Source organism: Pieris brassicae, chromosome 1 (assembly GCF_905147105.1).
Source record: "Pieris brassicae chromosome 1, ilPieBrab1.1, whole genome shotgun sequence".
Taxonomy (NCBI): Eukaryota; Metazoa; Arthropoda; class Insecta; order Lepidoptera; family Pieridae; genus Pieris; species Pieris brassicae.
In genome coordinates this window covers 21,062,530-21,090,338 of record NC_059665.1, presented here as the reverse complement: position 1 = coordinate 21,090,338, position 27,809 = coordinate 21,062,530, and the positions used below count along the sequence as shown (strand labels likewise).

Genomic DNA, 27,809 nt, shown 5'->3' with positions numbered 1-27,809 from the left:
AATTATTCTTCTCACCAAAATCGTCGTGATAAAAAACAAGTCGTCGTCGTAAACATACCGTTACTGAAATACATTTTCAAAAATTTTAAACAAACAAATATTGCTTTACATTAAGTACCGATAATATGGGTTAATTTATGATTGGGGTTTTGTATAGCGACAGTGTGTAGCGTACAATTGGTAGCGCCGCCGGTTGTTGTTCCCGCGCGCAATAAAATATTGATGATACGATTAATGTTTAATTGCGTACACACTCTTTAACTAGGTGGCTGCCCACGTACACACCTAAAGGAAAATGTGAAAAAAAAAACACATTTTTTTATGGAATATCATAGCGAAATAGCTGCCAACATTTTTTTTATTGTTGTTATATAAATAAAAAGTAATATATTTCTGGACTTGCAGTTTTATTAGAAGAACAACGTGTCACAGTATTTTACGAAATTATTAGAGATAAAAAGCCATCTTGAAAAGTAGTGTTGCCAACTAAATTTATATTACATTGTCTATTATAGAATATAACCAACAAATATTAGCCTATATACTGTCTAATTACTGTATTAATAATTAACCAATTATGTTGTTTAAATACATTTAAATATCTAGGCCTAGTATCCGGTGTCACGAGTATCCTTAACCTCTTGATTAATTCCACTATATATCAAATCAAGCTATCATAATATTTGATATCTTAAAAAGCGATTATATACTGGTTCCACTTGTTAGAATGGCTTAATCATATTTTGAAATAACACATAAATAAATGTTTAGAATATTACGAATGTATACTCACATAGGCATGTATACCCACATGTGTTTCATTATTACTTTGAGTTCGCGTTTGCAATTGAATTTTGAAAGTTTTACATTTAAATAATGCGATGTGAAAAACACTGGAAAGGTTATGTTAATAATGTTATAAATTGGCGTGTTTATATATTTTATAATGACAGTTATGATAACTGCCAAAGCATAAAGACAATATTTACCTTATACTTGGTAGTATGTGTATAAAAGTTGTCAAGCGGGAAAATTTCCCATTAGCAAGGAAAAAATTAAACACAAGCAAACAGTTAAAAGACTAAAAGTAAACAGAAACTTAAACCCTGTTATATACAAAATTAGCGTAATTGGGGTAAGAAGGAATCTTTCACAAGAGTATTAAAAGTAGTAAATAAGCGAGCCATAGGGAAAGAAGACTTTTAGATCCAGTTATTGTGTAAAATAAAAAAAAAACTTGGCGATTAAAAAGAGTGGCGGAGAAGTTTATTGCCAGCTCTTCTGCTCCGTTCCTATGCCCTTGATTTGAGAACTGGCTGTAAATTCAAAATTAGAAGCATTTAATATGTATTTCTTCATTGACGTTCATAAGTGTACATTGTGTTACCTAAACGATTTTGAATCTCTTATTACAAAGAAAGGTAAATTTTGAAAGAAGGTCAGTATGAGTATCGAAGTATGAACCATGTTAGTACTGATTTATTTTCAAATTAATTTGGCAATCCCTTGATTAAAACGTACAATAATATTTTTTAAAAAATAAAATTCGCTATTTCCCATTAATAAGGGATACTAATGCATAGTTCAGTTACGCTGAAATTGCTGCGGAGTTTTACTTAGAGAAAACTTCATAAAGCCCCTCAAATCTCACATTAACGCTTCAGTGTGGGGGCCACTAAAATAATTCGGCGTTTAATCTCCCCATCGTATTGAATAAATATATAAGCTATTTATTTATGAATTCGATTTTTTTTAACAAAATAGCAGGCAAACGGGCAGGAGGCTCACCTGATTTTTAGCGATACTTGGCACTGTCATTGCCAGAAGGCTCGCTAGTGCGTTGCCGGCCTATCTAGAATTGGTACGCTCTTTTCTTGAAGGTATTGTATTTTAGTAGTGTAGTATTGTATTTTTACTTCAGAATCACATAAGTTTTATACGGGAGTTTTTACTGCCTTATTTTTGAAGCCGTAACATAGCCATTGATCAAAATAGTACGTACATGGATAACATTAAAAATCAACTCTAACACATATTCGAATTATTGAAATAAGTACAAGAAACTCCATGTAACAGAGCTGAATTTATCTCCAGACGATTTGCTGCGACACTCGTGCGCATTTTACGCAATTCAATGTGGTCGTTTGTCTGTCACAGTGACTGATTGAAGTTAGACATATCTATCTATCAATACATATCCATACCAATGTTGCGAACTAAACTTTGTTGTTTTTAAAAATAAATTCTCAAGTAACAAGAACATAAACGGCTTTTATTCGTCGTTCTCTTTGTCAATATATAACAGTTGAGAATAATTATTACTTCTTCAGATATTTCGATGCCATAACGTTTGTTAATTGTGTTTGGTATTAATGTTATGGGTAATTGGTCGAAGACTACTGCTACTTCTAAACAAGACTTCGTCAGTCAAAATCCCATGACGTGGACGGCATTAGCAGTGTTGGCCAAGTGGCTTCAGTATGCGACTCCCGTATGTATGTTCGATGCCCACTTGCTCGGACGATGACTGAAAACATCGTGAGGAAACCGGCCTTAGATGAAAAAGTGTATCAGGCTAATGTTGATCACCTACTTGCCAATTAGAAAAAAACAAATGACCACGAAACAGACACACAAAATCTGAGGCGTAGCCTTGAAAAATTGTAGCGCTGTTTTTATTTTTTCATTAGAAAAGTGTTAGTTCATACATTTCATTTCTGAGATATAAAAACCTAAGCTGACACAAACAAATTTAAAGAATGTTATCGTAAATATTATTGTAATATTTTTCGAATACTTAATTATAGAATCGACAAATCTTTTGGGCCAGATGTTACACAAAAAGACTACCTTCTTGTGACTCAGATTGAGAATCACGAGGTTTTCTTAATTAATTATACCGTCGAAGCGTTAATTTAATTACGTTTATCGATCTTAAACATAAATAACACTTCACTGAGTCGGCACATACTATTGCACGAACGAAAAATGTTTAACGAAATTAAAATTCCCCAATTACACGTACAATAAAATATGTCTTTCGGTTTTAAAGCTAAAAGGGGAATGTGAGTTAAGAGCACACGCATTCGAGTGTTCGTGATTGACGCACGTGCATAGCATAAAAACTATTTAGACATCATTTACTGAAGTAATCTTCATCTCAAAACAAAGTTTACAAATTTACTTCCCTAAAATCGTAGGTACTTAGACATTTTTCATAGTTCCACATATACCACACGTATAATAATTGTCTCATTGCATTTTTTCTCATTCAATTAAAAATCTGCTGGCTTGTCTATCGATAGGATTAAAACATATGTTTATATAATCGAGCTTGATCAATAATGAAAAAATATTTGTCCTGGTTCAAGGACTCTTAAAGTTGAGAGGCGTTAACGATTTGATTTTTTTTTAAACTGACTCAGATTCTTTCAATACCCGCAATATCTCACACTTCCATCCGTCCTTCTACGTTCATCAATTCTTAAAAGGCCGGCAATGCACTCGCGAGCCCTCTGGTATTGATTGTATCCATGTGCGGTATCATTTAACAACAGATGAACCTGCCTGTTTAGCGTATTCTTTTTTACTATCAGCAAGTATATTTTTTTTAATACAAAGGACTTCTACATATCAGGCACATGATCAGATCTGTTGGCCGAGAAGCTAGGCAGCAGAGGATTCTCCTCTTTCCTAAAAAAAGGGACTTTATTTGCGCAAGATTAGGTCTGGTGGGCTTGGCGTTTACGCCTCCTTTTCTAATCTTCCATCCCCTGTCCTCCGTATTCCATAGTTATCTTCCAAGTGCCGAAAGAACATTGGACAAAAATCCTCAAGTGTCTCACCGTAAAGATCCTTGAGATGGGCTCAAAGTACTTAAATGTTAAACACGAATTTATTTCGAATTCTCCATTGCACGCAGTTTGTAATTCGTATCCAAAACCAAATATAGAATAACTATTCGCTTTAGCACATAAAAGCTCTTGACTTGTTCACACCAAAACGGATGTAGGCAGATAAAGCTCGGTTAAGAGGGGCGTAATTTGCATCTCGTGGGAGGAGCCTCTTTGCGCATGCCGATTTGTAATTACACGATATGCAAATAAGAACTGATGGATTCTCTGAATATACTTTTGCTCATTAACACGACGTGGAAACTGTTTTTGTTAAGTTTAAGTTGCGATCACGTATGCGTCTTTTTATACGTAATTGCTTTTTTAAATATAATTAGTTAAATCTGTATAATTGAAATATGGTCAACCTTAACCTCGTGTGTGGTCATAAGCCATTCGTTGTTAGTTAGCTTTACTTGGGACATGGCTTATTAAAAAATAAATAGAAAGCGTTTTCATTAGTAGCCTTAAAATTATTCTACTTCTAGTAATTTGGGATTTAAGACGATAATTCATCATTAGGATAGGGTAGAATCATGTTGATTGGTCATGAAGTGCGTGTTGACTAATGATATATTTTTTTCTTAAGACATGCCTTTCCATCAATAATCTAAGTCCACTCGTCCAATGTCAATCCAATCATCTGGTTGAATATTGCCCTATGACTATGTAACCAACATTCCTATAACATAGTGTCATATCCAAAACAAGTACGATAAATATTTCTTTAATTTTAATAAATGAAATCCAATTAAATTATATACAAAACAAAATTGATTCAAATCTGCACCGTATACAGTGTGAAAGAGCCCCGTCTCTCAAGAAAAAAGGCTTTCGTGTCCCTATTCTACGTTTTTTACTGTCTTGTTATTTATTAGTGGTATTTGGTAGTGTTGACAACACCTTGTAGCACTTAATTGGTATTGGTGGGTTGTTAAGGGCCTGTTTTCGGATAATACAATGCCTTATAGAAACGACGAATTGTTGTAGATTTTTTTTGTTAGTATTCCTGTTTGAATTTAAACTATTGGAATCTCGCTTGTTTGAAATAAAAAATAGATGATATTGGGAACTATATTATAATACTAACAGATACTCTAGCCTGGTTTTTAATAGGTACATTAATTGCGGAAAAAATTTTTTTCTAAACTCTGAACCAAAAATGGTTTTGCGAAAAGCTTAGACGAATTTAATGCAAAAATTTGCATAAATAAATAAATGCTAAAAAAATATTTTTTGGGTCTGGTCCTACAGATTTCTTTATTAGTTTCATGATCATTTGTTGATCTAAAAGACAAGTTGGTGATCAGCCTTCTGTGCCTGACGCACGCCGTCGACTTTTTGGGTCAAAGGCAAGCCGGTTTCCTCGCGATGTTTCCCTTCACCGTTCGAGCGAATGTTAAATGCGCAGATAGAAAGAAAGTCCATTGGTGCACAGCCGGGTTTCGAACCTACGACTTCATGGATGAGAGTCGCACGCTGAAGCCACACACTCATTGCAACATAGTAAACTCCCAAATGATATATATATCCATTTACAAAATCTCAGTTACAGCAGGTACAGTCGGCAGTTTAAATTAAGTTTTATGTAAAACCAATTACCGCTATATCCTTATTAAGGTGCTAATATTTCTATCTTTTCTCTCCGATTTCCAGTATCTGACAGTTTTCTTCACCTTGCGATAAAATAAACCCTTATACGGTATTTTATTTATGAGCGACAAAACAAGAAATACCAGGAGTGAAGCATAGCTAAGGAGGTATAAATAATCAATGAGGTGATTTTATCAGAAATGGTTCAGGATTTGCCGACTTTATACTTGGAATTACTTTAAATAAATTTATTAACATTAACTATGAATTTATTTGATCTGTCCATTACATATATTGCGGTATATAATGTACTAATGTAGGAAATGTGCCGGGGAAATGGCAGACACATATCTGCGTGTTTAATAATGCGTCATAAAAAATACTTTTATGTGAAATAACGGGTGTGTTTTGGCTTGAGGTTTGAGCAATTAGAAAAAAGTGTTTACCACTCATGGACGGTTGTCTGTTGCAGGCCTTTAAGGGAGGTATGCTCTTTTCTTGCCCGTCAAAGAGTAGATTTTGAGGGCGGGGTGTTTTCTAAAAAAACAATGCTTGTTGTTAACCTGTATCTGTATCTGTAATCTTTAAAAACGGTGTTGGCCTAGTGGCTTCAGTGTGGGACTCTCATCCCTGAAGTCGTAAATTCCTAATCCCCGGCTGTGCAATAGACTTTCTATCTTTGCGCGCATTTAACACTTGTACGGCAAATAAAAACATCTAAACACCAAAAAAAGGTACACTGTGTGTCAGGCACGAGAAGGTTGTTCTCCTACTTGTCTAATACAAGTGATCCCGGGATAGATAAGCCCAGGCAAAGGTTGTATCGCGTTTGGTACATTTTGTAAGGTTATTTTGAAATTTGATTAATTTTAAGTTTTTTTGTAGAATAATACTACTGCGGAGTTAATGTTTAAACTGATTCACCAGTAAAGTTACTAATTGACATTCCAAAATAGACTTGATTAATATTATGTTTTACTATTATTTTGTAATGAGTCCTAGCCTCTGTTACTAATAAGTAGCCTTCAAGAAGAAATCCTTTTGACTGAGTAAGTCCGATAAACAAAAACCATATAATATAACTTTCATCGTGGGTAAATATCGCAATCATGGTAGGAAAACCTCTAATAGAAGAAACGTCTGTAGCCAAAAAAAATAACTCGTGTCAAGCTCGATACGTTCTAAACGATCTAATGGCATCTAAAATCCACTTGTCAATCTCAAACTACAAATTAGTCCGAATTCCAAACTAGGTTCTAGTCATGACTACGGCTATTAAGTCCATGATGGTCGATGTCAAGTAGTTAGTGAAGATTTAATAAACTAGGTAATGAATTTACCGCTTGGCGGGTGGTTTCTAACACCGGTGACCACCCAGCGCGTACAGAATTAGAATTATGTAGAGTGACCATAATGCTTGATTCATTAAGGATCAGTCAAAGTAACGTAACTCCTTCATAGACAAAGTTTTTCCGTACAAACATACTCTTTTGTTTCTTACTGGAAAATTATGTTTACGCTGAACTGAAAACAAATAGAAAAAGGCGGCAATTATTATTTATTTATTCAGGGTTATAGAGTAGTAAATAGCAACCAAACCGCTAAGTTATTACGTAATAAGTACATGATGATGCTACAACCCCAAATGGCTGTTGGATTCAGATGGCATGGTGTCTTCAAATAGGTGATCAGACAGATGTTATTGCTGGTTAGTGTGAGATATATGCCGGTTTCATAAAGATGTTTAGCTTTATAGTAGAAGCAAGTTGAATTGGGAACGCACTCTTACGCCACTAGATTAACATCGACAAATCATGAGGTCAACATCATCTCTTGTATGTCAAAAGTAATGTATCATTACGAACTGTGGATTATTTTAAATAATTTTGTCCTCATTTCGATAGAACATCTCACAAACGTAACTATACATTTTGATATGAATCAAAATTAGTTAAAGTTATAAGGCTAATTGTTAACGGCTTAATTTTAATGATTTTCCTCGAAACATTAAAATGGAAACATTTCCTTGCTATCCTCAATCTTTAATAACGCGTCACTGACAAGGTTTGCCAAGGTTACATTTCGACGTGTCTTGCATATGAATCGCAGTAAATTTTATCACCAGCTATTAAGTATACGTAGTACAATAATAATAGCAGTACTATTGAATCAAAAAAAATCAAAATTATTTATTTGTTTTGCTATATGTACAATAGAATTCAGATTGAGGCCTCCCTAGTAAGTCAGAGACCTGTGACAGGGAAGTTTCGCTCTTCTTTGATTGAAATGGCTTTATAAGAATTATTTAGTAAATTTACACAATTGGTTTAAGTTGACCTCTGGGAATTCATTAAACATTACCAATGCGGGCGACAAAAATGACATCTCAACACTGTCGAAGCGTGACACCGCCACTCTCGCGCGCGAGCTCAACAGACTTGATCCCACAAATGTCCCCGGACTTATCCCGGCATCGTGGGATGTCGCCGGACCTATCTTTAGACTTCACACGCCACAGACCGCTGTCACCGGATTTGTTAGAACGCACACTGTCTCCCGATCTTCCGAGACGCTCACGATCTCCCGCCCGACCTAGATCGCTAATGGAGTCGCTATTAGTGGCCAAAATGGAAGCTTTAAGCACCGGAAGGTTGGTGCGGACGGATTCGTTAGACAGCTGCAGCAGTTTTGGTTCAATGTCGTCGCTGCCCAGTGATGTGTGCCGTTGTGATGACTGCCTTCTGGGTATTGTCGATTTTTATCTACCAAATCCGAATGATTTGAATAGAACGTTGAGAAAGGTATGTAAGATAATTTTTATCCTTATTATTATGGTATATTACTAAGAATAATAAAAAAAAACATTTCAAAAAAATTCGAGTTGCAATACAATTAAAAGTCAATGCATTAAAATAATTAATATTTATCTAATAAATCTTTTGTTTTTAGTTCATTAATGTTTATGTTTGTTGTTATAAATACAAGTATTTAGTCTTGAATTTCAACATCGCGATAATTTAACAAATCCATTAAATTAATTACGAGGCATGCAAACATCATTATTGCATATTTCGTAAAATTGTAATTTTTTGAATGACTTCGATACTGGTACCATTATTGTAAACATGTTCTTAATTTAAATTAAACCATAAAAATTGTGTTTTATGGACAAAACAGAAAATATATTTAAGTTAATTTCGTAAAAATTTAAAAGCAAAAATGATATGTGATTGACAGGTGTCTTTTAATAATCGATTTTAAAAATCGGTAATGGCTCCGATACCTATATAATCACTATAATTTTAAAATGCTAAATGTCACAAAGAACGTAATTTTTAAAGAGTTTTAAATGCGTAACTCAGTGTACAGCGGGAATATTTTCGTAGACGTAAATATTAATTTAACATTTAATTACATAAAACTATATATCGGTATACAATATGTAATATGTATGTTCGTATATGTATTGAATATTAGATATATTTGATATGCATAATAATTAGTTTTCCCGTTATTTTATTTTATAATATAAAGAAAAATGTCGTTTGAACTTATTACGTTTCATCAAAAAGCGTACGAAAGTAGAAATTAGGTCGTGATGATATTTATTTTAACCGATTTCAAAACCGAAGGAGATTATCAATTTGACGTGTAATTGTACCAACATTATTGAGATGACATAATTGACTTTGTAAGTAGGAAGTTCCAAAATGACTGAATTGATTCATAAGGTAATTTGGGAGAAGTATTTGTAGGCGCCTCTTAACACTGATACCGTGTGTTCGAATCCCGACATTTCACCAATTGATCCTTTTACCTGTGTGCGCTACTAATACTTGCTCTACGGTCAAGGAAAATATTGTGAGAATAGAACACCCCCACGAGGGCTGGTCATCTGCTGGAAGGCTGTCGAGATACAGAATAATTGATAAATTGCTTTCATTTAAAATTTAAAATTTGTGCATTATATTATTTTAAAATTTTCATATCATGGCTTATCTTTTATTTGAAACCTTTTTTTGGTTTCACACTGCCATCTAGTAGCAATGTCATGCGACTGTATCGGCATCCGCAATTGTAAGTGCGTATGAGTTTTTAATATCCTCTACTTTATACACAGTCGCATATAGATGGCGCTTTCATACAAAAACTGACGCAAAACTAGCAATGTATTCAAATGTATTCATGATTTTCACAAAGATTGTATGGTCACATTTCAATAAAATTTATTTATTTTTAATAAAGTTTATTGTTATATGTTTTTGGCTCATTAATGTTTGGCAATCCAAAACTGAAATCTCGTAATAAGGATATGATTCAAATGCCGAAATCCAATATGTTTTTGGCGTACGTCACAATTAGCGCCAATTCTAACTTTTTTTTAATTTTAGGGCTAGACTGTACTTTAAACTATTTTCCAATTTATTTGTTATTATTAAAGAGGCCTTTTGCGTAATAACAAATCTATAAATGAATGTTATTTGGCTGTTCACAAACGTTCTATAACTATATAACTTAGCACTTCGTGTCGATAACAAAGGTGTAAATCAAAGAGTGAAAAACACTACGTCATAAGACGCGGTTCGGATAGATAGAAAGACTTTAAATTTTAAACAGTTTTAATTAAGCCTTCTAAGGCAGTAATTCGTAACGGGAGCCCACGTCCCACAGGCGGCATATCTCTTTTTAGGGGGCTTTTTGAACATTTATTAAAATTATTTGGAATTTGGATGTCAGTTTTTATTAATTTTTACGAAGTAATTTGTTCCTAAACCTATAGTAAAGTTTATTAAGTTATCGATTCAATTATTTATGTAAAAATTATGTACGTTGAATAGAATCTTAGGAAGGCTCACGTATGGCACAAAAATGGTTCGGGATCACCGTTCTAAGGGATCATTATAAAGATTGAAGTTTTTTTCGACGTAACACATCTTTTTTATTTGATTGACGTCAGTTGCAAGGTACTTTGACAAGCTATTGAGCGATGCTTTATATGGGAATGCACCTATCTAAAATAACGATCGTTTGATTAGGAGCGTACACCGTTAGCCCGTGGAAACCTTTTACAGGCATCATGACGTATTTATAAACCCAGGTTCAATGTCTGACGCAAAGCTAGGAGCTTCAATGAATTTTGCATTATTTCTCCACGACTTAGGAATTCTAATTAGTTTCTATAAATAAATCTACATTCCTTGCTATTGAGTTGTTAGATTTAAATCTAAGGAATTACCGTTTCAGGAGGACAAGGACGGGCATGTTTTTAATTGTTTGTGAATTAGCGATTCGGTTCAGTTTTTGAAAGGAGGCCATGATACCTACCTACTGTTATCGTTTGGACACACGAAGTACAAACATTCCATGTTTTTTAAGCTTTTTCGTGGAATTTATACACTTTTTTTGTAAATAAAATTGTAAAACTGTGCTTTAACAGCTATTTTCTTTAACCATGTAAATATACAGCCAATCGAAGTGAACTTTAAAACATTCATATAAGCAAATGTAGTCCTCTTATCGTATTTAATTTTAATATATTTAAGTTCGCACAATGGGTTTAAAAAACTGTGACGAATCCTGCGCACGTCCCGTTTGCGTCATAAACACGTCACTATTCCTTTCCCTGCTTTCTTGAAATGTTCTTTTGAATAAAAACTGCCTTGCATTCTCATGCAGCACAGTATATTAAGTTCAGTTGGTATTTTAGATTATCAAGGCTTCTTCACTAAGGTAAAATAAATGGTCAATTCAAGCATTCTTAACGCGGCAACTCACGAGTAAAACAGCTCTTCTTAGGTCGTAGAGACTTCTTAATCTGAGTACAAAGTGGAATTAGGTACCTTCTTCTAAAAGGAAGATTAAGATTTTCACTCGGAGCTCTAACTCGACATTTTTATCTACTGTCTAGTCAATCATCAGTTTGTGACAGTTCATAAAAGTCTTATTTTACAATTTGTCTAATTATGGTTTTCAACTAAGCTCATGGCTCTCGACTTTGTGATACTATTATTATTATATTACAAAAATATCAATTCGTCGTTATTTTTTTAATTTTGTTAAAGCTATTGGAACCTCTATTTCTGCAGCGTTAGGCCTAGTGTTTCGCGTGCGATTCTCATAGCTCAGGTCGTAGGTTCGATTCCCAGCGATGCACCTATGGAATTTCTGTCTATGTGCGCATTTAACATTCACTCGAACGATGAAGATGTCTTTTTTATCGTGAGGTAACCGGCTTGCCTTGCCTGTGTTCCAGCCACAGGAGACTGATAACCTACTTACATATTAGATTGAATTGATCATGGAACTGATAGATATAGAAATCTGAGACCCAGACCCAAAAGGGTTGCATTGCCACGGATTTATTTTCCTTATATTTTTAGGTTTGACATTTTATTCGCATTCCATAAACGTGAGACGAACCAACTGATAAACCAGTTCTGTGTCATCACTTCCTTGATGTAAAAAATAAATGTCGCATCGAAGATATGAAGGCAATAAAAATTGCTGAAGTTTGTATGAATTGTAACGAGTTGAGAAGATTGGAATTATTATTGCTTACGAGTATGGCAACTCTACGTATATATCGCTTAATTTTACAAGTGTTAATTGTTCTGAATTTTAATATGTATTGGTTCAGGTACAATTTTCTGATGTTGTTAATTTTGGGCCGTCTTAAAAACCAGGTTTTGTTTCTTTTTTATTAGGATCTAATAAAGGCTTTTAAATCGCTGGAGATAATGTTCAGCAAACCTATTTGTAAACATTTAACGATTTAAACGGAATAATTAAAATATAATTTCCTAAGATATCATATTGGCGGTTTGTCGTACTGGCCACTTTGGCATATATCTCCTCTTTAGTTAGGAAATCCAAATATTTTTTAACACCGATTTACTCATACATTTGTTCGAATCAATGGTTTATTTCATTTCCCCGTTTTAATTCTTTTTTTTTGTTTATAAAAGTGAACACATGAAGTATCACGTTATTTACTAGAACGAGTTCAACCCTGAAGTAATATTAAATAATATAAAAAGAAAAATACCGATTTGGCTTTTTTTATAGAATAGGGGCAGGCAAACGGGCAGGAGGCTTACCTGATGTTAAGTGATACCGCCGCTCATGGACACTCTCAATGCCAGAGGGCTCGCGAGTGCGTTGCCGGCCTTTTAAGATTTGGCTCATTTGGAAATATGGAGGTTCAGGGAAGGTTTAAACGGAAACATGTATCATAGTTTCATCATCGGACGTTAAGGTAGAATACGAAGTGCCACCTCAACGTCTGCCGTTCTACAATTGAGCGTTTCTTAGGGAGCTTTTGCCTCGCACCACCCCTATGTCGTCTTAGGGTCTTTGAAGAAAAGAGCGTTTAAATTTTGTAAAGGCTGGAAACCCACTTGCGAACCTTTTGGCAATCTGAGTGTCCATGGGCGGCGGCGGTATCACTTAACAACAGTACAGTCCTGTCCGTTTGCCTCCAGAATTTTTTTTATAAATTATAATAATACAACAAGTAGTATATAGTATATATATAGTATAGTAGTATGTTTTGCTGGTAAATAATATATATATATACATATAATATTAATATGTAAATGTGGTTGAGGTTTTTATTGACTGTATGAGTGTATCTTTAATTTGTAATTAAACACCCTAACCAATTTTGTATATGTTCAAGTGGATTTCAGAATAGTCTTGAGTCTGTCGGTCCGCTAGTTAGAAAGAACATTTTTAAATATAATCTTGTTAAAAATGGGATAATATAACAAAATTTCGTACTTAACATATATTAGTCGTACTGATAAACCTCTCGGTTTATTATGAAAGCGAAATAAATCTCAATTTTTAATCCCTTAGAGCCTGCAAACAGTGTTACTAAACCCTTTCTTATGTTAAATATCCTTTTTAGTAAATTAGGTTAGACAAAAATTACTTATTAGTCTTAAGTTAAATCTAGTCCGCATTGTATGTATTTAAAAAATCTTTTCATCATTACGAACTATTTGAACTTTGAAGCCGTATATCGAGTCGCATTTAAGGATTATATACTGTTAAACCCGGAAGCATTAGAGATAAGTAGGAAAAACAAAGCGTTATAACGTAAATGTTTGAAAAATTACCATCAGTAAACAATTCTACTCACTTAAAAGTATGAATTATTAAAATGGAAACCTGTTAGTTGTTGCCAAACGATGTCGTCAATGTGACGTTGTAAAAGTATTTTTATAACAATGTTTATGCGTGTTACTACGCATTATTATAAATCCAAAAGATTCTCTAGGCCTCTAAAAAGGATTCCACACTCGCGAGAACTGATAGGCGAATAGGAAATGAGTCTTTTGTCCGCCCCATTCTATAAAACGATTTATCAGAAAAATTAATTTATTTGTAATAATATTACTCCTAGAATAATTTGCATTGAAGATTTGAGATATTTCCAAACGAAGTCTTAAAGTTCCAAATGTTTGAGTACGGAACATGTATTGTTTTGTACGGAAATAGGAATGGATTAGTCCAAAAGATATTAAGGGACACTTTATTATATCAATGCTACTACGAGTATCATTTGACGTTTTGTATTAGTGTAACAAAACCAACGTCAATTGTACCACAGTACACAGTACAGTCTTAAACTTTACAGTTAAAATATCATTCACTTTTAGACACATTATCTTATATAGACATGCATATTTAGTTTCCAAAATATTTTAAACATATCAAACCGTGCGAAGCCAGGTCCAGATTAACGTGTCAAAATGATTACTTCGGTTTTATAGTCGTTTCTTTATTATAAACCATTCTCCTGAATTACAATCTAAAGAAAACTGCATAAAAATCGTTGCATAGTTTATAAATAAATCAACAATTTATAAGCGACTCTGTTTAATATGATATAATATGATATAATATTTGTAGATATATTGCAAACAAATAAACATATTTATATATCTAATCGATTTGTATAAAATTACCGTTAAAATGCGTTGTAAATGTAATTATAATGCAACAGGTTGGCATTGGTGTCTTCTTACGTAACTAAGAATTTCGAGGTAACATTTTTTATTTAATGCATCGCTTGACTTGAATGAAAATCATTAAAAACTAGACTGTTTAGCCTATCCAATTTAGTTATATTATTGTTTTCAGAAGCTTTAATAAAAATACTTTGACACAATTATGTTTCAGTAATTAAGACTGGGATTGATTACCCAGATGTTGACAGGTCACGGTGGATTCTTGTCGTATGTTTACAGGTTCAGGGTTAGACAAAGTAAGGCCTGTCCTTGTAGCAATACAGCTGAAGAGACGGTGTTACATGTTCTGACCGACTGTCCAATGTATGGATGCGACAGGTATAACACTGAACAAGCTATGGGCATGCAGGTTATTAAGACTAAAAGTTCTCTTACACGAAAGCTTTAGACTGATACGTATTCAGAGGTTCGTACTACTACAAGGAACCTTACAGAGTCTACCGTATGGAGTCCTTCGTTTATGTATAATTACTGAATTAAATGCGAAATTAAATTATTGGAATCGGATATATCTGCGCCTGTTCATTTCTTTAGGCAAGTGGGTTGCTGTTGTACACCTAGTAGATGTGTGTTAAAATTTATTGGGGCATAGTTGGGGTTCAACATCTAAGGAATAGTTAATAATAATTTAGGCTAATACTGCCCTTTAAATTACTACATAAAATATATTCAACTAGTACCATTTCTTAAGTTATAGCTTTTACATTTCCGTCACAATACTAAAACCCCTTCAGTACTTATAACGGTCATGGTATTATGGAAACTAATTATTACGTAGTAATTATTCACTCAGTAATTTTGACGTCACAAGTTCATGTGCCATTATTTAGAATCGCAATCGCTCTACTAGTTTTATTAGTTTTAATTTAATAAATAATGATTATTTTTTTTAAGTTACTCATGAAAGATAATTTAGTCTTTAGATACTTGTACTATTGTAATGAGGTAACTTATTTGAATACATTGTAATAATGTCGACAACAATAGGGAAATTGTTATCAGTGTACGTCAGTACGGACCTTGCTTAGGTAATAACTTGTATTTATACGAATTTTTCTTCCTTTACCTCCGTTCCAAGATGCCTATACAGCAAAAAAATAAAGGTTAAAATTATTTAAGTCAACGTGGACGAAAAGTCAACAATTCCAGCGCGTCGCTATCGCACGCGCAGTCGGCAAGCCTCGCGGCTAACTGTCGCTCGTGTTTCGACAACCAAAAATGCGTACACAAATTATAGCGTGATAAATGTGCTATAAAATGTCGTTGACATTCCTTGTGTGTGTGCCGTGATCAATATGCCCGAGTGTCCCGAATCATTCACATTCACTATCCCAATTATACGGTATACCATGGAGTCCGAAGACTCTACCGGGGCTGAACGCCAGCAGCCAGTGAAGAAAATGTCTCTACTATCGCCTGTGAAGATTGAAACGCCAGATTCCGGCAGACGAGCCTCTGAGCCAACAAGATATTACATTCCACCTCAGTGTACAAACAGACTCTCGCCAAGGACTGCAAGAAAGCGAGATAGAAGAAATTCCAAGGCAGATGTAAAGGATGAAGTGAAGGAAACCTTCGGACCAAAGCCGTGTAATTGTGAGGACTGTAGATCGTCCAGCCCATTGCCCCCTGGCTATGGTCCACCGACAATGTCCCCAGGATATGATCAAATGAAGACTGCTCTACTGGATGTGCCATGGAACGATGACTTTACAGAAGCTTCTAGTGATGATCTGAGCTCCGAATGGGACTCAGACGTCCCCGAACCGCCACCAGTACAACCAAAGGTAACCAAAATATAAATTTTCCGTTAGCAAAAAAATCGATAACCATTAAGTATTTAAAGAATTTTGATACAAAAGAATAGGTAATAATGTCCATTGAATTGCAAATTTCGTGAGCAACTTGTCGAAATGTTGCAAGAAACATGTTTGGTTTAATAATTTAAGCTAGAAGGTTTGGCTTTTGCTCGCGGCTTTGTCTGAAAATAAATCATAATCAGAAAAAGACCCAAAATTGACTCAGGTCTAAAGTAACCTTTAAAATACTCGTTAAATTGACAATTGATTGTATGTAGTTATTATTAACTACAAGTTTATCAGAGAACAGTTATCGTACAGATTATAATGTCAAAAACATTATTCTGAATTATGCAACATTTGAACGATTTGAATAAACTCTGAGAAATTAGTTTCTCGTTTTGTTTTATAATTGCAATTACTTAGCGCTTAACATCTTTCCTAGTCCATATTAGTACTTAAGGTCAATCGATTGTTATTTTCATCTACATAACGATTACATACGTCATTATATACTAAAAATAAAAACGTGTAAATACGTACATTAAATTAATTAATTAAATGTATTGGTTTTTGTATTCAAACCATGTAGCAACAGTTTTTTGTTCCTCTATCGTTAATAACGCTGTGAAAAAGAGATGTTATCTTTTGTCCTGCTCACTTTGCATCCGTTGAGAATCTTATTTTCATTACCTACTACAGTTAAACGTTTATATAATAATTATTTAATTATTCATTTAAGAACCTTATATTTGAAATAAAAAAAGTTATGTATAATTTTTATAAACAGTATTTACACTTTTAATAACCTACATAGTAATAATAAAGATAATTAAAAATTAATAACAAGAAAATTAAAACAAATTTAAAGAGTTCGATCCCTGTGGCATCGTATCTTTAACGCATTTGATCAAATTGACAGGACTTTAAACAGGTAACTTTAATTAAAATCTGCATAACTATTGTCTGATGTAACTGGCAACCATACCGTTCGACGCTCAGTGGTAAAGTTAGTAATTCTCCTACTGATTCGATACGATAGTTATTATTCTATATTTTTGTTGTTATTTCACGCCAATAGCTACAATTAGAAATAGACTTCGTTAAATATGAATTTTATATGGTTGTATGGACAACGTGAGGTTTACGTCTACGTAATAAATATTAAAACTAAATAAATTTATCTTTCTATAATACAACTAATGCTATCTTTAATTTAAAGTCACGTAAAGCATATTTTGGAAATTATTGAAAGAAGGAAAAATTATCACGATTAATGGCTATAACTTATGAAAGAAAGAAAAATTTATAACATCTAATACAAAAGGATTCCCTGTGTTGTGTGCAGATAGTCCATTTGTCATAATGATTTTAAGTACTTGACGTAATAAATTCTACATAACACCAGGGCCGTATTTAGAGGAGGGCAACCGAGGCTACAGGCCACAAAAGAGGGACAATAGATAATTTCAGAAAAAAATATTCACTTATTTATTTATTTCCTATTTTTACAGTAACTTAATACTAATACAATAGAAAAGTATTAATATAAAAATAAAACTAAAAACAATTGACCGACATTGCATAACAATATTATTAAACTACGAATGTGTTAAAGCTTTAAAGCTAACGAAAAAGTTTTTAAGAGATTATTTCCGAAAGAGAAAAGCGGGGTAGCTGATATGTAGGGTTGTGTTGTGAAGTGTGTGTGGTCGCGGTTTGTTTCAGAAAAGTCGACTTGCCATTAAGTATAGTTTTCTAGCTCTAGGTTTAAGTTAACTACATAATTGTTGGTTTGTGCCTTTATAATATTTATAAATACTAAATATGACGTATAAATTTAAGTGCCGTTAAATCCGTTTCGTAATTACCGTAAACAAGAATTCGAATGATTCATATTTGTTTTAGTTACATCGGTGCACTAATTGGTGGTACTTCATTGAATTGAATTGATTCATTGTATATGTATCATAATAAATTTTCACGTTAAATTCTTAACGCTTCGATGGAATACGTCATTTGCAAATGAATGCTTGATTAATTGTAGTTGTATATACTCCATGTAGTTTAATATATTACTTAAAATATCCTTAGAATACCAGTGAATGGCTGGTGAGCTGATTTCTCCAGAGACACGTTTAATATCTAAGCAGCCCTGGTCATATGACAATATTCATATCACATACTTTAATTAAATATGCAAGAATCGTACTTAAAGTAGAAACGTTTATTAAAACCTAAAGATAACAATCAAATAAACGGAATCTACAATTTTCTCAACCAACATACTTGTAATAAAAAGAAAATTTCAACAAATTTAAAATGCTTGGTCTCTGGCTTTTACCTTTAACGCTGGCAGCATTTCCTCGCTGCATTGCGATAATTATTTGAAGAACGAGGAAAGCACAAGCTTCGTTGATTCCGGTACTATGTACCAGTCGCCTACGTCGTTTAATTAAATGAAAAAAGATAGGTCCGATCTCTGTAAAAGATTATATAGTAAAGCGCGTCAAAATATTATTCAACTTTTTATGTAACTTGAGGATGATCATCTGATGTTAAGTGATATCGTCCACCCATGGACATTCACATTGCCTTGCTCACAAGTGCGTTGTGCCTGTTAGACGAATATACGGGTTTTTGACATCTTCTGATAATAAAATTGAAGCATTGTAACAGTTAGTATATTGCTTAGATCGTTTTTGGATTGTACTATAGATTGTAAGACTTGGTTACGGATACTATAAACGTAAGCTTTAGTATGCGTTTACGCATGCGTTCACCGTTAGCCGGCTATGGCCCACTGCCCTTCTTACCACTCACGAATCACATTGTTTAATGTCAACAATCTCTGATACGTAAGATTAAGTTCAATGAGTACTTAGCATGAATCGTTTACGTCCTTCAATCAAATTTAGGAGCTAGATTAAAACCAAGATATTTAACATACGTTTGTCAGACTCTGCACCATGGCAGGCATTTAGATAGAGTGAGAGATTTAGCTCTCAAAAATAGTCTTATGTCAAAAAATTATTCTAATATCAAAAAAATACTACATTATCAAAAAATGTATCTCTTAATCCAATACATTTTTGACATATGAGATACTTGGCTTAGCGCTAAGTTTCCTTTCTGTATCTTACCAGATCTCTCGACGCTGAATCTGAGAGCAAGTTCTCAACAGTATCAGAGCAGTTACGGTTTATATTTTCCCGATAACGAAAGACGCATTTCGTTTAATGTGATCGTTTAACAGCCTCCTAAGTGCAATCACAGACACGCGACACAATACATCTTTCCAATCACCAATCTCCAACGAAAACTCTCGTTTTGGAGTCTCATCGCGTGTACGTTGTACGTTGTATTCCCGGAAAGGATGACCCTGCTCGGACAATTCTACAATAATAACCCAGTTAAATAGAACTAAGGCATAATCAACGGTACATTTATAGCACACTTTCTCATTTCATGTAATAATTACATCGTGAAAAATTGATCGACTTTTGAATTATTGAAAGTTTAACTTTCTCGGTGAAAGTTCCAAGATGTAATAAAACATAGTGACATTGAAAAGGTTCGTTTGCAATTATGTGTGCACCGTGTCAACATGAATATATGAATTAATTAAATTGCGTTACGCGACCTCGACGACCGATATATTAAGAACCACGTGACCACGTGGTTCTGTCATGTCTGGTAAATATTTCTTATCCATAATCATAAACGTTTACATTCTCTGTATTAAAATATTGACGTAGTATTTGAAGATCAATGAACTATATTAGTAGGTATCGAAACAATGTACCTAATATAAAAAAAAACTATACAAGAATAATAATTATTTCAAGATGATTTCATTTCAGAGTTAAAAATGGCTAGAATCTATGGATGAGATCCAGAAACGAGACTTGTGTATTCTATTACCGCCATATGTGAATCCAATACATTTAAGACGTACGCTAACTTTCGTTTCCGAATCTTTTTTTTCTCTTTTCTTCTCTCTCTGCTTTACATAACAGGATGCTTTTATTATTGACAGAACGAAGTTCATTCGTTAAACGTTTTCGTCAACATCTTTTCGCCAACATTATCTTTTTGTACTTTTTATGAAGGAGTTAATCCGATATAACTTAACATATACTTTTAATTCTAATAATATAATAAGGATCCATTGTGCTTGGCAATTCCCAGTAAATAATCCCAGTCATAAAATATCCAAAAATTTAATTGTTTCAAATTACTAACAAAATTCGGAGAATCAGGGTTATCAGGGTTAGGGTTATACTTAATTATACGGTAAATGAACTAACAAACGAACTGTTTCGATGTAAACTTTGGGATGTCCCGTGTGTATAACAATAATTAATACGTATTATTTATATTTCCTAACTAGGACATTTACAGAGTATATGTTTTTAATAGCAATCTTAAAATAAGATCATTTATTTTTAACTTTGCGCTATTTCTAAACACCGTTTTGATATTTTGACGTTGTGTCTCTTATTAGACTCTAGTTCATTCTTTACGTAGGACTCACTTTACGACTACCCACACACGCCCACAGAGTCATTGTAAACCCTGTTTTGTTTAATCTTCACGAATAATAGCAGTTAGTTCAACTACTCCTTATGGGAGGTGATGTCAGCGTTGTTTACTAAAATTTAACTATCAGAAATTTGCAAGCGCTTCAATTAGTTGTTAAGTTCATAGCAGGACGATCTTTTCACTGTTACTGGTTTTACATTGATTATTTTTATAATCTATAAGCTAGAGTTAGTTACGTATCATGCTTATGATATAAGCAACCAATGTTTCTTTGCTCTGCATCGCACCACTGTATCATAAGATCTATTTGCGGGAATATTTTATTGGTTGATATTCATTGTGACAGCAGTCGCAGGACTGTCACTCTCGACTCCATCTAGATATCTTCTTCGCTGCAGTGAATTAGGAAAGCATTTTCCAAAGGTATTATAAAATGGTGTCAGATAATGTTTACCGATAAAAAGCCTGAATCCGTCGACTGTTTTCATCTTTCTGTAAGTTGATAAATAAAATCTGCAATTTTGATTCCAAAGGCTCATGTTTGAAGCATGTAGTGGTACTAAAAACTTGTTATTGCGGGAAGCTACTTTTCAATCAAGCCACATGGTTTGGCTCAACGATTTCTCGGTAAATGGTTTTTATGGAATAAGATGAGTATTGACCCCTTATACGTAGTTATGATTTTATGATGCAAATTCCTAGTAGCTTAATAAATAGAATTTTGTTATGAAGCTTGGTTGCTTTCTTAAGAGTGTTTACGGGAAACTCTATGTTTTTTATACACTATATATTTTCTATTTATTATCATATACGATAAATGTTTCAAAGTTGAAACGTGTTTGTGCTCCCCTACTACTTCCAAGGGCCATTTCGTTGTAATTGTTTTGTTTTATATATGTTTATATTTTCGTGCCTATTAAATTTTTTATTTTTAGTTTTTTTAACAATTTTAGTACTAGTCTAATAATATATATACATAAACATGTTTTATATATCTTGTTTTGCGACCTGCCTGTCATGATTCCTCAATTTCCTGAATTTCCTTAACAATTAAATTCGACTACTATTGTGACTCTATAGTAGTAAAACACATTCTTTAACCGTAATAATGACTTCTACAATGTTCGATTTGATTTGATTCTTAGTATCGTATTTCCTATCGGCATGTAATATTGTTTATTTATTACTAGACCTCTTTTATCCGGGATTTGTATGATTATTTATAGAAATATACATCGGCGACGCTTCATGATAACCCTTGCCTCTGTCTGAGACCTTTATTAACACTGTAATGTAATTCCACTTTAACATACTCAATGTTGGGATTTACGTCATTAACTCTGGCCAAAGGTTATATTTAGTATCGTTACAAATATTTTAGCTTAGTACTTCAAATACTTTTATTCTTTTATCTACATAGTAATATCAATAATAATTAAAAATTAATAAATATAAAAAAAGAGTTTGGTCCCTGTGGCAGTGTACCTTTAACAATGGCTGCATTGTTATATACGAGTACTTATACCAGCTCTGGGGTACTAACCAGGTCCCAAATAAAATGTTAAAATATTCCCTGTGGACTTGAACCCCAATAGTATATTTGCTTAAGTTTTTTTTGGTGAAGTTGAAACAACAACGTTCAAAGATCTTATGATGAGTCAGAAAAACAATGCTTGCATTGCGATCTCATTCTTCATACATTTAGCACTTATTGGCGAATATTTTTCGGATGATATGAATCATTTTAAAAAAATATTCCTGGTTACCATTAAGGTAGTTGAATTAATAACAGCTCTCTGACTTTCGCAAAATCCAATATATTTGACATACGGGAGTCACAGCTAGAGCTTATCGTTACATTCAGATAAGTGTACAAAAACGTATTCAGAAACATTGTTGTTAAACTTAGCAGTCTGGTTTCTTTAGTTTACGGTATGATTAAAGTTATAAGTTTTTACTAATCTGTGAAGCTATGGCAATCTGTATATATGTACCCTACTACGTATATTAAGAAAAAACCAGTTCTTTCGTGATTTAAGGTGCTAATTACGATAAATGTATAAACTAATTAAATTTATGTTTTCTCACGTCATATTTATTTAAATTTATGACATTACATAAATTAACCTTATTTACATGAATTCATTAAGGTCAAAAACGCAAGCACTTATTAATTATAGGCTTCGGGCAAAATGGTTTCTTGTTATATGAACTTGAGAGAAATTTTTAAATGTTTAATTGGAGTATATTTTTATCTGCATATTATGTCATATAATGCTTGAAAAAATATTATTATAGATACGGGGTAATTAATTTGCGTGAATTTCCTTTCTGAAAGACGTCTGATATTTTGATGCCATTTTTATATTGATTTATTTTTACATAATGTACTCTCATATGTCTTATAAGACTTATTAAAGAAAAATCCCAAATATTTTATATATTTCGATAAATGTTGATCACTTCAAATACACAAACAATAATGATATAATTTGCAGGATTGTTTTTTATTATGAATATTTAATATATCCAATAAGCCTTGCTTTGACGTAACTTCCGATTCAAGCGAAAAAATTATTACTTTTCGACGAAGTTAACGAATTTAACAAGATTACTTTTTAAATAAATATCTCGTAAATTAAAAGGCACGCATATACATTGTTCTTTACTATGCTGGTGGTCTTTTTAAAAGGTAACTCCACCGCTAATGAGAGGACCTGAAAGGAGAACATGCGCTCGCGCATAAATTTATTCTCACTAGTTGTTACAATGAATACTTAAAAACGAAACGACAACTTCAATAGAATTGATAATAATCTTAGATATAGTTACTAAAACGAAACCGCAGATTAAAATTGGATTTTTTATTTGATGCATAGTTAAAAACTTATTAATTTCTCGAAGGGGTAGGCAGCCACCACGGATCTCTGCCTGCCACGGTCCTGTCATGCCTCTGGGTCATCCACTTTCGTGATATTCACTTGTTAATTGTTATTGGTTACGTAACATCAAATTAATCAATTTGTTTATAGGAAATATAAACGCGAGTAACACATGAGCAAGTCAGCGGAAGACTGATGTTTTATATGAATAGGAGTTTCTATTCCTCTTCTTTTACTTTTATATTTGAGCTGGAAATGCATTGTTGCCGCCAAAAGTTGAGGGGTATGTCGGACTCGACACACATCAGAATCTCTGCTATTCAGAGACAGGGTGATCCACTAAAACCACGTCAAGCAGTAGTCCTGTTCCCTTAAAATCAATTCATTTTCATCTAAAGAATTACTGTTTTTGAAAAATATGACTTTTACATATTAATAAACAACTCTCATGGAATCTCTCTTTTTGAAGTTCGACTTGGATGTTCACGCGACCATGACGTGGCTTAATGTTGCGTGATATCATTGCGTTCAATATGATTTTTTATTCAAGCTAATCAGCAAGCTAAACATGCGTTCAGAAAAATTTCGAATAAAATTTTCTTAATGAATCAGTTTTGTATATGTCGCAACCGACTAGCTTAATTAGCCGTTCAATCAACGGCCTAGCTTCTTAACTAAACAGCGCCGTTTAACTAGCGGCCTGAATGATATTCCAGTTGATCAAACAGCTGGGATCGATGACGTTTCATTATTTGCCGAGCCTGTGGATTGTTAATTTAAATTTCGTTCTACTTTCTGCCACTCTCAAACTCGAAATGAAACTCTTCAAACTGTCCATATGGCGTCGGCAAACCACAACTTTGGTGGTGTTTTCCAAAATGAAAGATAGCAAGAAGAGTGGAGGAAGAGTATAGTTACAATAATAATGTGAATTGCTGCTTTAACTGACTCAAGCAATTTAATTTTTAAGACAGCAATAAAAATGTTTCATCTTTTTTGTTTCTGTCACATGGTCACCGAATCGTACGAATATCCTAAGCATTTGCCAGCCAGTTTATACTACGGCTGAATATCTTTAAGGCCGTCAGTTTAACGGCGCTGTTTAGTTAAAAGGCTAGGCTGTTAATTGAACGGCTTATTAAATTAGTTGGCTGCGACAAATATATCTTTATGTAATCAAAAAAATTATACAAATAAGAAGCTACCTAAAGGTAGTATAATAGAGGAATAAACATTAACTTGTGAGTACAGTGGTATTTATTATTTGAATTGCAATCCAAATATTCCATTGCAATGTCCCCGCAATACTCATAGTTAATTATTTAATTATATCCTGGTATAAACTATTCCATAGTGACAGCCCTACATGAACGTCATCAATTGCGACCTCATTATTTTCTAATAAACACTCAGACTAAACCACATTCTGTAATTTGTACTCATTTTGTACTTGATCGGCTGACGTCAGCAGCCACGCGTCACAATGAACGAAATAATTAAGATCTCATTGTCATTAAGGGCCATAATCTAAGGTAATCACAAATTTTATAGCTATTATAGATAAATGTACGATACTATTAAACGTTTTTATTTCGATTTCTAAACGTTGTTATTTATAATGTTCCAACTTACGAAGCCTTTGAACATCACCGCAAAAAATGGTAGACATTTATTTAATATATAATGTCGAGAAAGTAAATTAATGAAGAGTCTATCGTCAGTATAACTACCTATTTAAGCTATGGAGAACATCTTAATATTTTTTCTGTTGCTCGTTGTAGTTGGTAATTAATAGAATTAAAACTTTTTTGATTGGTGTTTGTAGTTTGAGTCCAGCCAAACTTGTTCCAGAAGCAGTGATTTCGTGTGAATGTTTTGTTAATTTTTATTTCTTCAAAATATATTTTGGTTTGAAATGGAATTAAATATCAATTAAAATCTTAAGAGTGATTCTAGATAAATGACTAAAATGATTATGAATACTAATTAGTAGACAAAAACAACTTACATTTTTTGTTTTTTAATGACGCAAATACGTTTTTAATGAAATTCTTTAACATTATAACAGATCGTATATTTTACAAATATATACTTCTCATATATAATTAATGTGTTTTGTTCAGTAAATAAGACGGCGATTTTATTTACGACTTAATAGAACTATAGATTCCAGTTATGAAATAGGTGCCGTAGAGGTGAGCCTTAAAGGCTGGCAAAGTACTAGTAAACTTGGTGTCTATGGGCGGTGGTAAGCGATTAACTTAAGTGGTTTTCTCCGCTTTATTTTTTTGGCCGATAAAAAAGTCACACCTATGTGACACCATTTGCGAAAAATTGCGTTTACATTGTTAAATATGACCATATTATTAACGCACGTCATATAGTATACAGTATACATATAGACGTCTGTCGGGTCCTAGCGGACATCCTGCACGATATTTCAAACGATTATGATACTAAGCAATGTATGAAGCTGCAGCGTCATCTGCCGGGCTGATTTGATAATATAAAGGGCTCCACAAAAGCGCATACAAAAAAACATTCAAATCGGTCAGTGACTTACACTTTCGGATTAATACCTGCAGCTGAGCTTCATCATCGGACGTCGAGGCAGAATACAAAATTCCACCCGTATCACCTCGACGTCCGCCGTTCCAGGACTGAGCGTTTTTCAAGGCAATTTTTGCCGCGCACCACCGCTATGTGGAACCAGCTGCCCACTGAAGTATTTCCGAACCAGTTCGACTTAGGGTCCTTCAAGAAAAGAGCGTACAAATCCTTAAAAGGCCGGCAACGCACTCGCGAGCCCTCTGGCATTGAGAGTGTCCATGGGCGGCGGTATCACTTAACATCAGATGAGCCTCCTGCCCGTTTGCCCCCTATTTTATTAAAAAAAAAAAACAAAAAAAAGTACAGTAGTATTATATGTAAATATGTAAGCTACCCTATCTTTTAAGTTAGATCAAACTGCGCACGGTGTGCAAATTTGATTGAAATTGGTTAAATAGTTTAGGGAGTCCAAAGCGGACAAAAAACGAGACGCGTAATTTAATATTAAGATAAATTATTGTGGTAATTTGATATTCGAGTTCTCTAGTTCGTATGTAATTTGGATACCGTATTGTCTGATATGATTTTCATTAATTGTGCGATTTGTTGAATGAGGTTATGGATCGTCTAGACGCGATAAGAGCGTCCCATATGAAGTTATTACGAAATATGCTCCGAATTTACTCACTGTAGTAAAATAATATATGAGTCTGGTTAGGTCATTGAAATAATATAGAACAAAATGTTTTATTTCATCAGTTATATTAATATATTTTCAGTCCAGCATTGTTGCCCTGTGTCTTTAGCGTGAGGCTCTAATCTCTAAGTTCGTATGTGTGTATTTAAAATCGCTCGCTTGCCTTAGACACAAAAAATGACGGCGTGTTACGCTAGGATACTTGCCTATTAGATGGACACAGATACAGAAATCTGAGGCCCAGACCTAAAAAGGTTGTAGCGCTATTCATTTATTTATTTAATATATTTGGCTTAGAATACACATTTAAAGTATTTCAATGCATATAAATAAAGTCATTTCATGCTTTTTAGTAATCCTGGTTATAGGGAGTCAGTAATGTCGCATGTGGAGCGCGAAAATATAACTTTAAGTAATCTTTAAAAAATTTGTATGGACGTTCGACGATATAAACACATTATATTTATAAATGAAACACTTTGTTTGATGCTGGGTAACAACTGGCTTTAATTTTTCTCGTAGTCATTGCTGCACCCTCCCTCGCGAGGGGGGTGTTTTGTCCTGTTCGGGGCGCATGCCCCCTTCAGGTGGTGTCTGTGTTCGCGCCCTGCTGATACAGGACGGTACGGGGGCGGGCATATAGCCCTTGGTGAGGGCTGCAGGCGCGCGGGGAGACTCAGTCTCTACCCGCTGCGCGCAGCCGATGGGGTCGTGTCCGGAGTGTCAAGTCCGGTGGTGATGATGATGAGGAGGGGGCCAAGGAGTAGTCTCGACTTGGCCCTGGTGTCGTGATGATTAGTGATGGTATCGGGCAG

The 27,809-nt window shown here is 33.8% G+C and overlaps 1 protein-coding gene across 2 annotated transcripts in view; it reads left to right on the top strand.

Annotated features, from left to right (window-relative positions):
* Window positions 1-27,809, top strand: part of LOC123715321 (inositol-trisphosphate 3-kinase B) — a 61,330-nt gene that overhangs the window by 15,133 nt on the left and 18,388 nt on the right. The window contains exon 2 of one of the 2 annotated variants that reach the window (XM_045670296.1): window positions 7,819-8,287. In XM_045670296.1, coding sequence (XP_045526252.1) covers window positions 7,850-8,287 — 438 coding nt within the window. In that variant the 5' untranslated portion in view covers window positions 7,819-7,849. Of the gene's footprint in view, window positions 1-7,818; window positions 8,288-15,618; window positions 16,309-27,809 lie in introns of those variants that run through there. The other variant, XM_045670288.1, reaches the window with a different exon arrangement.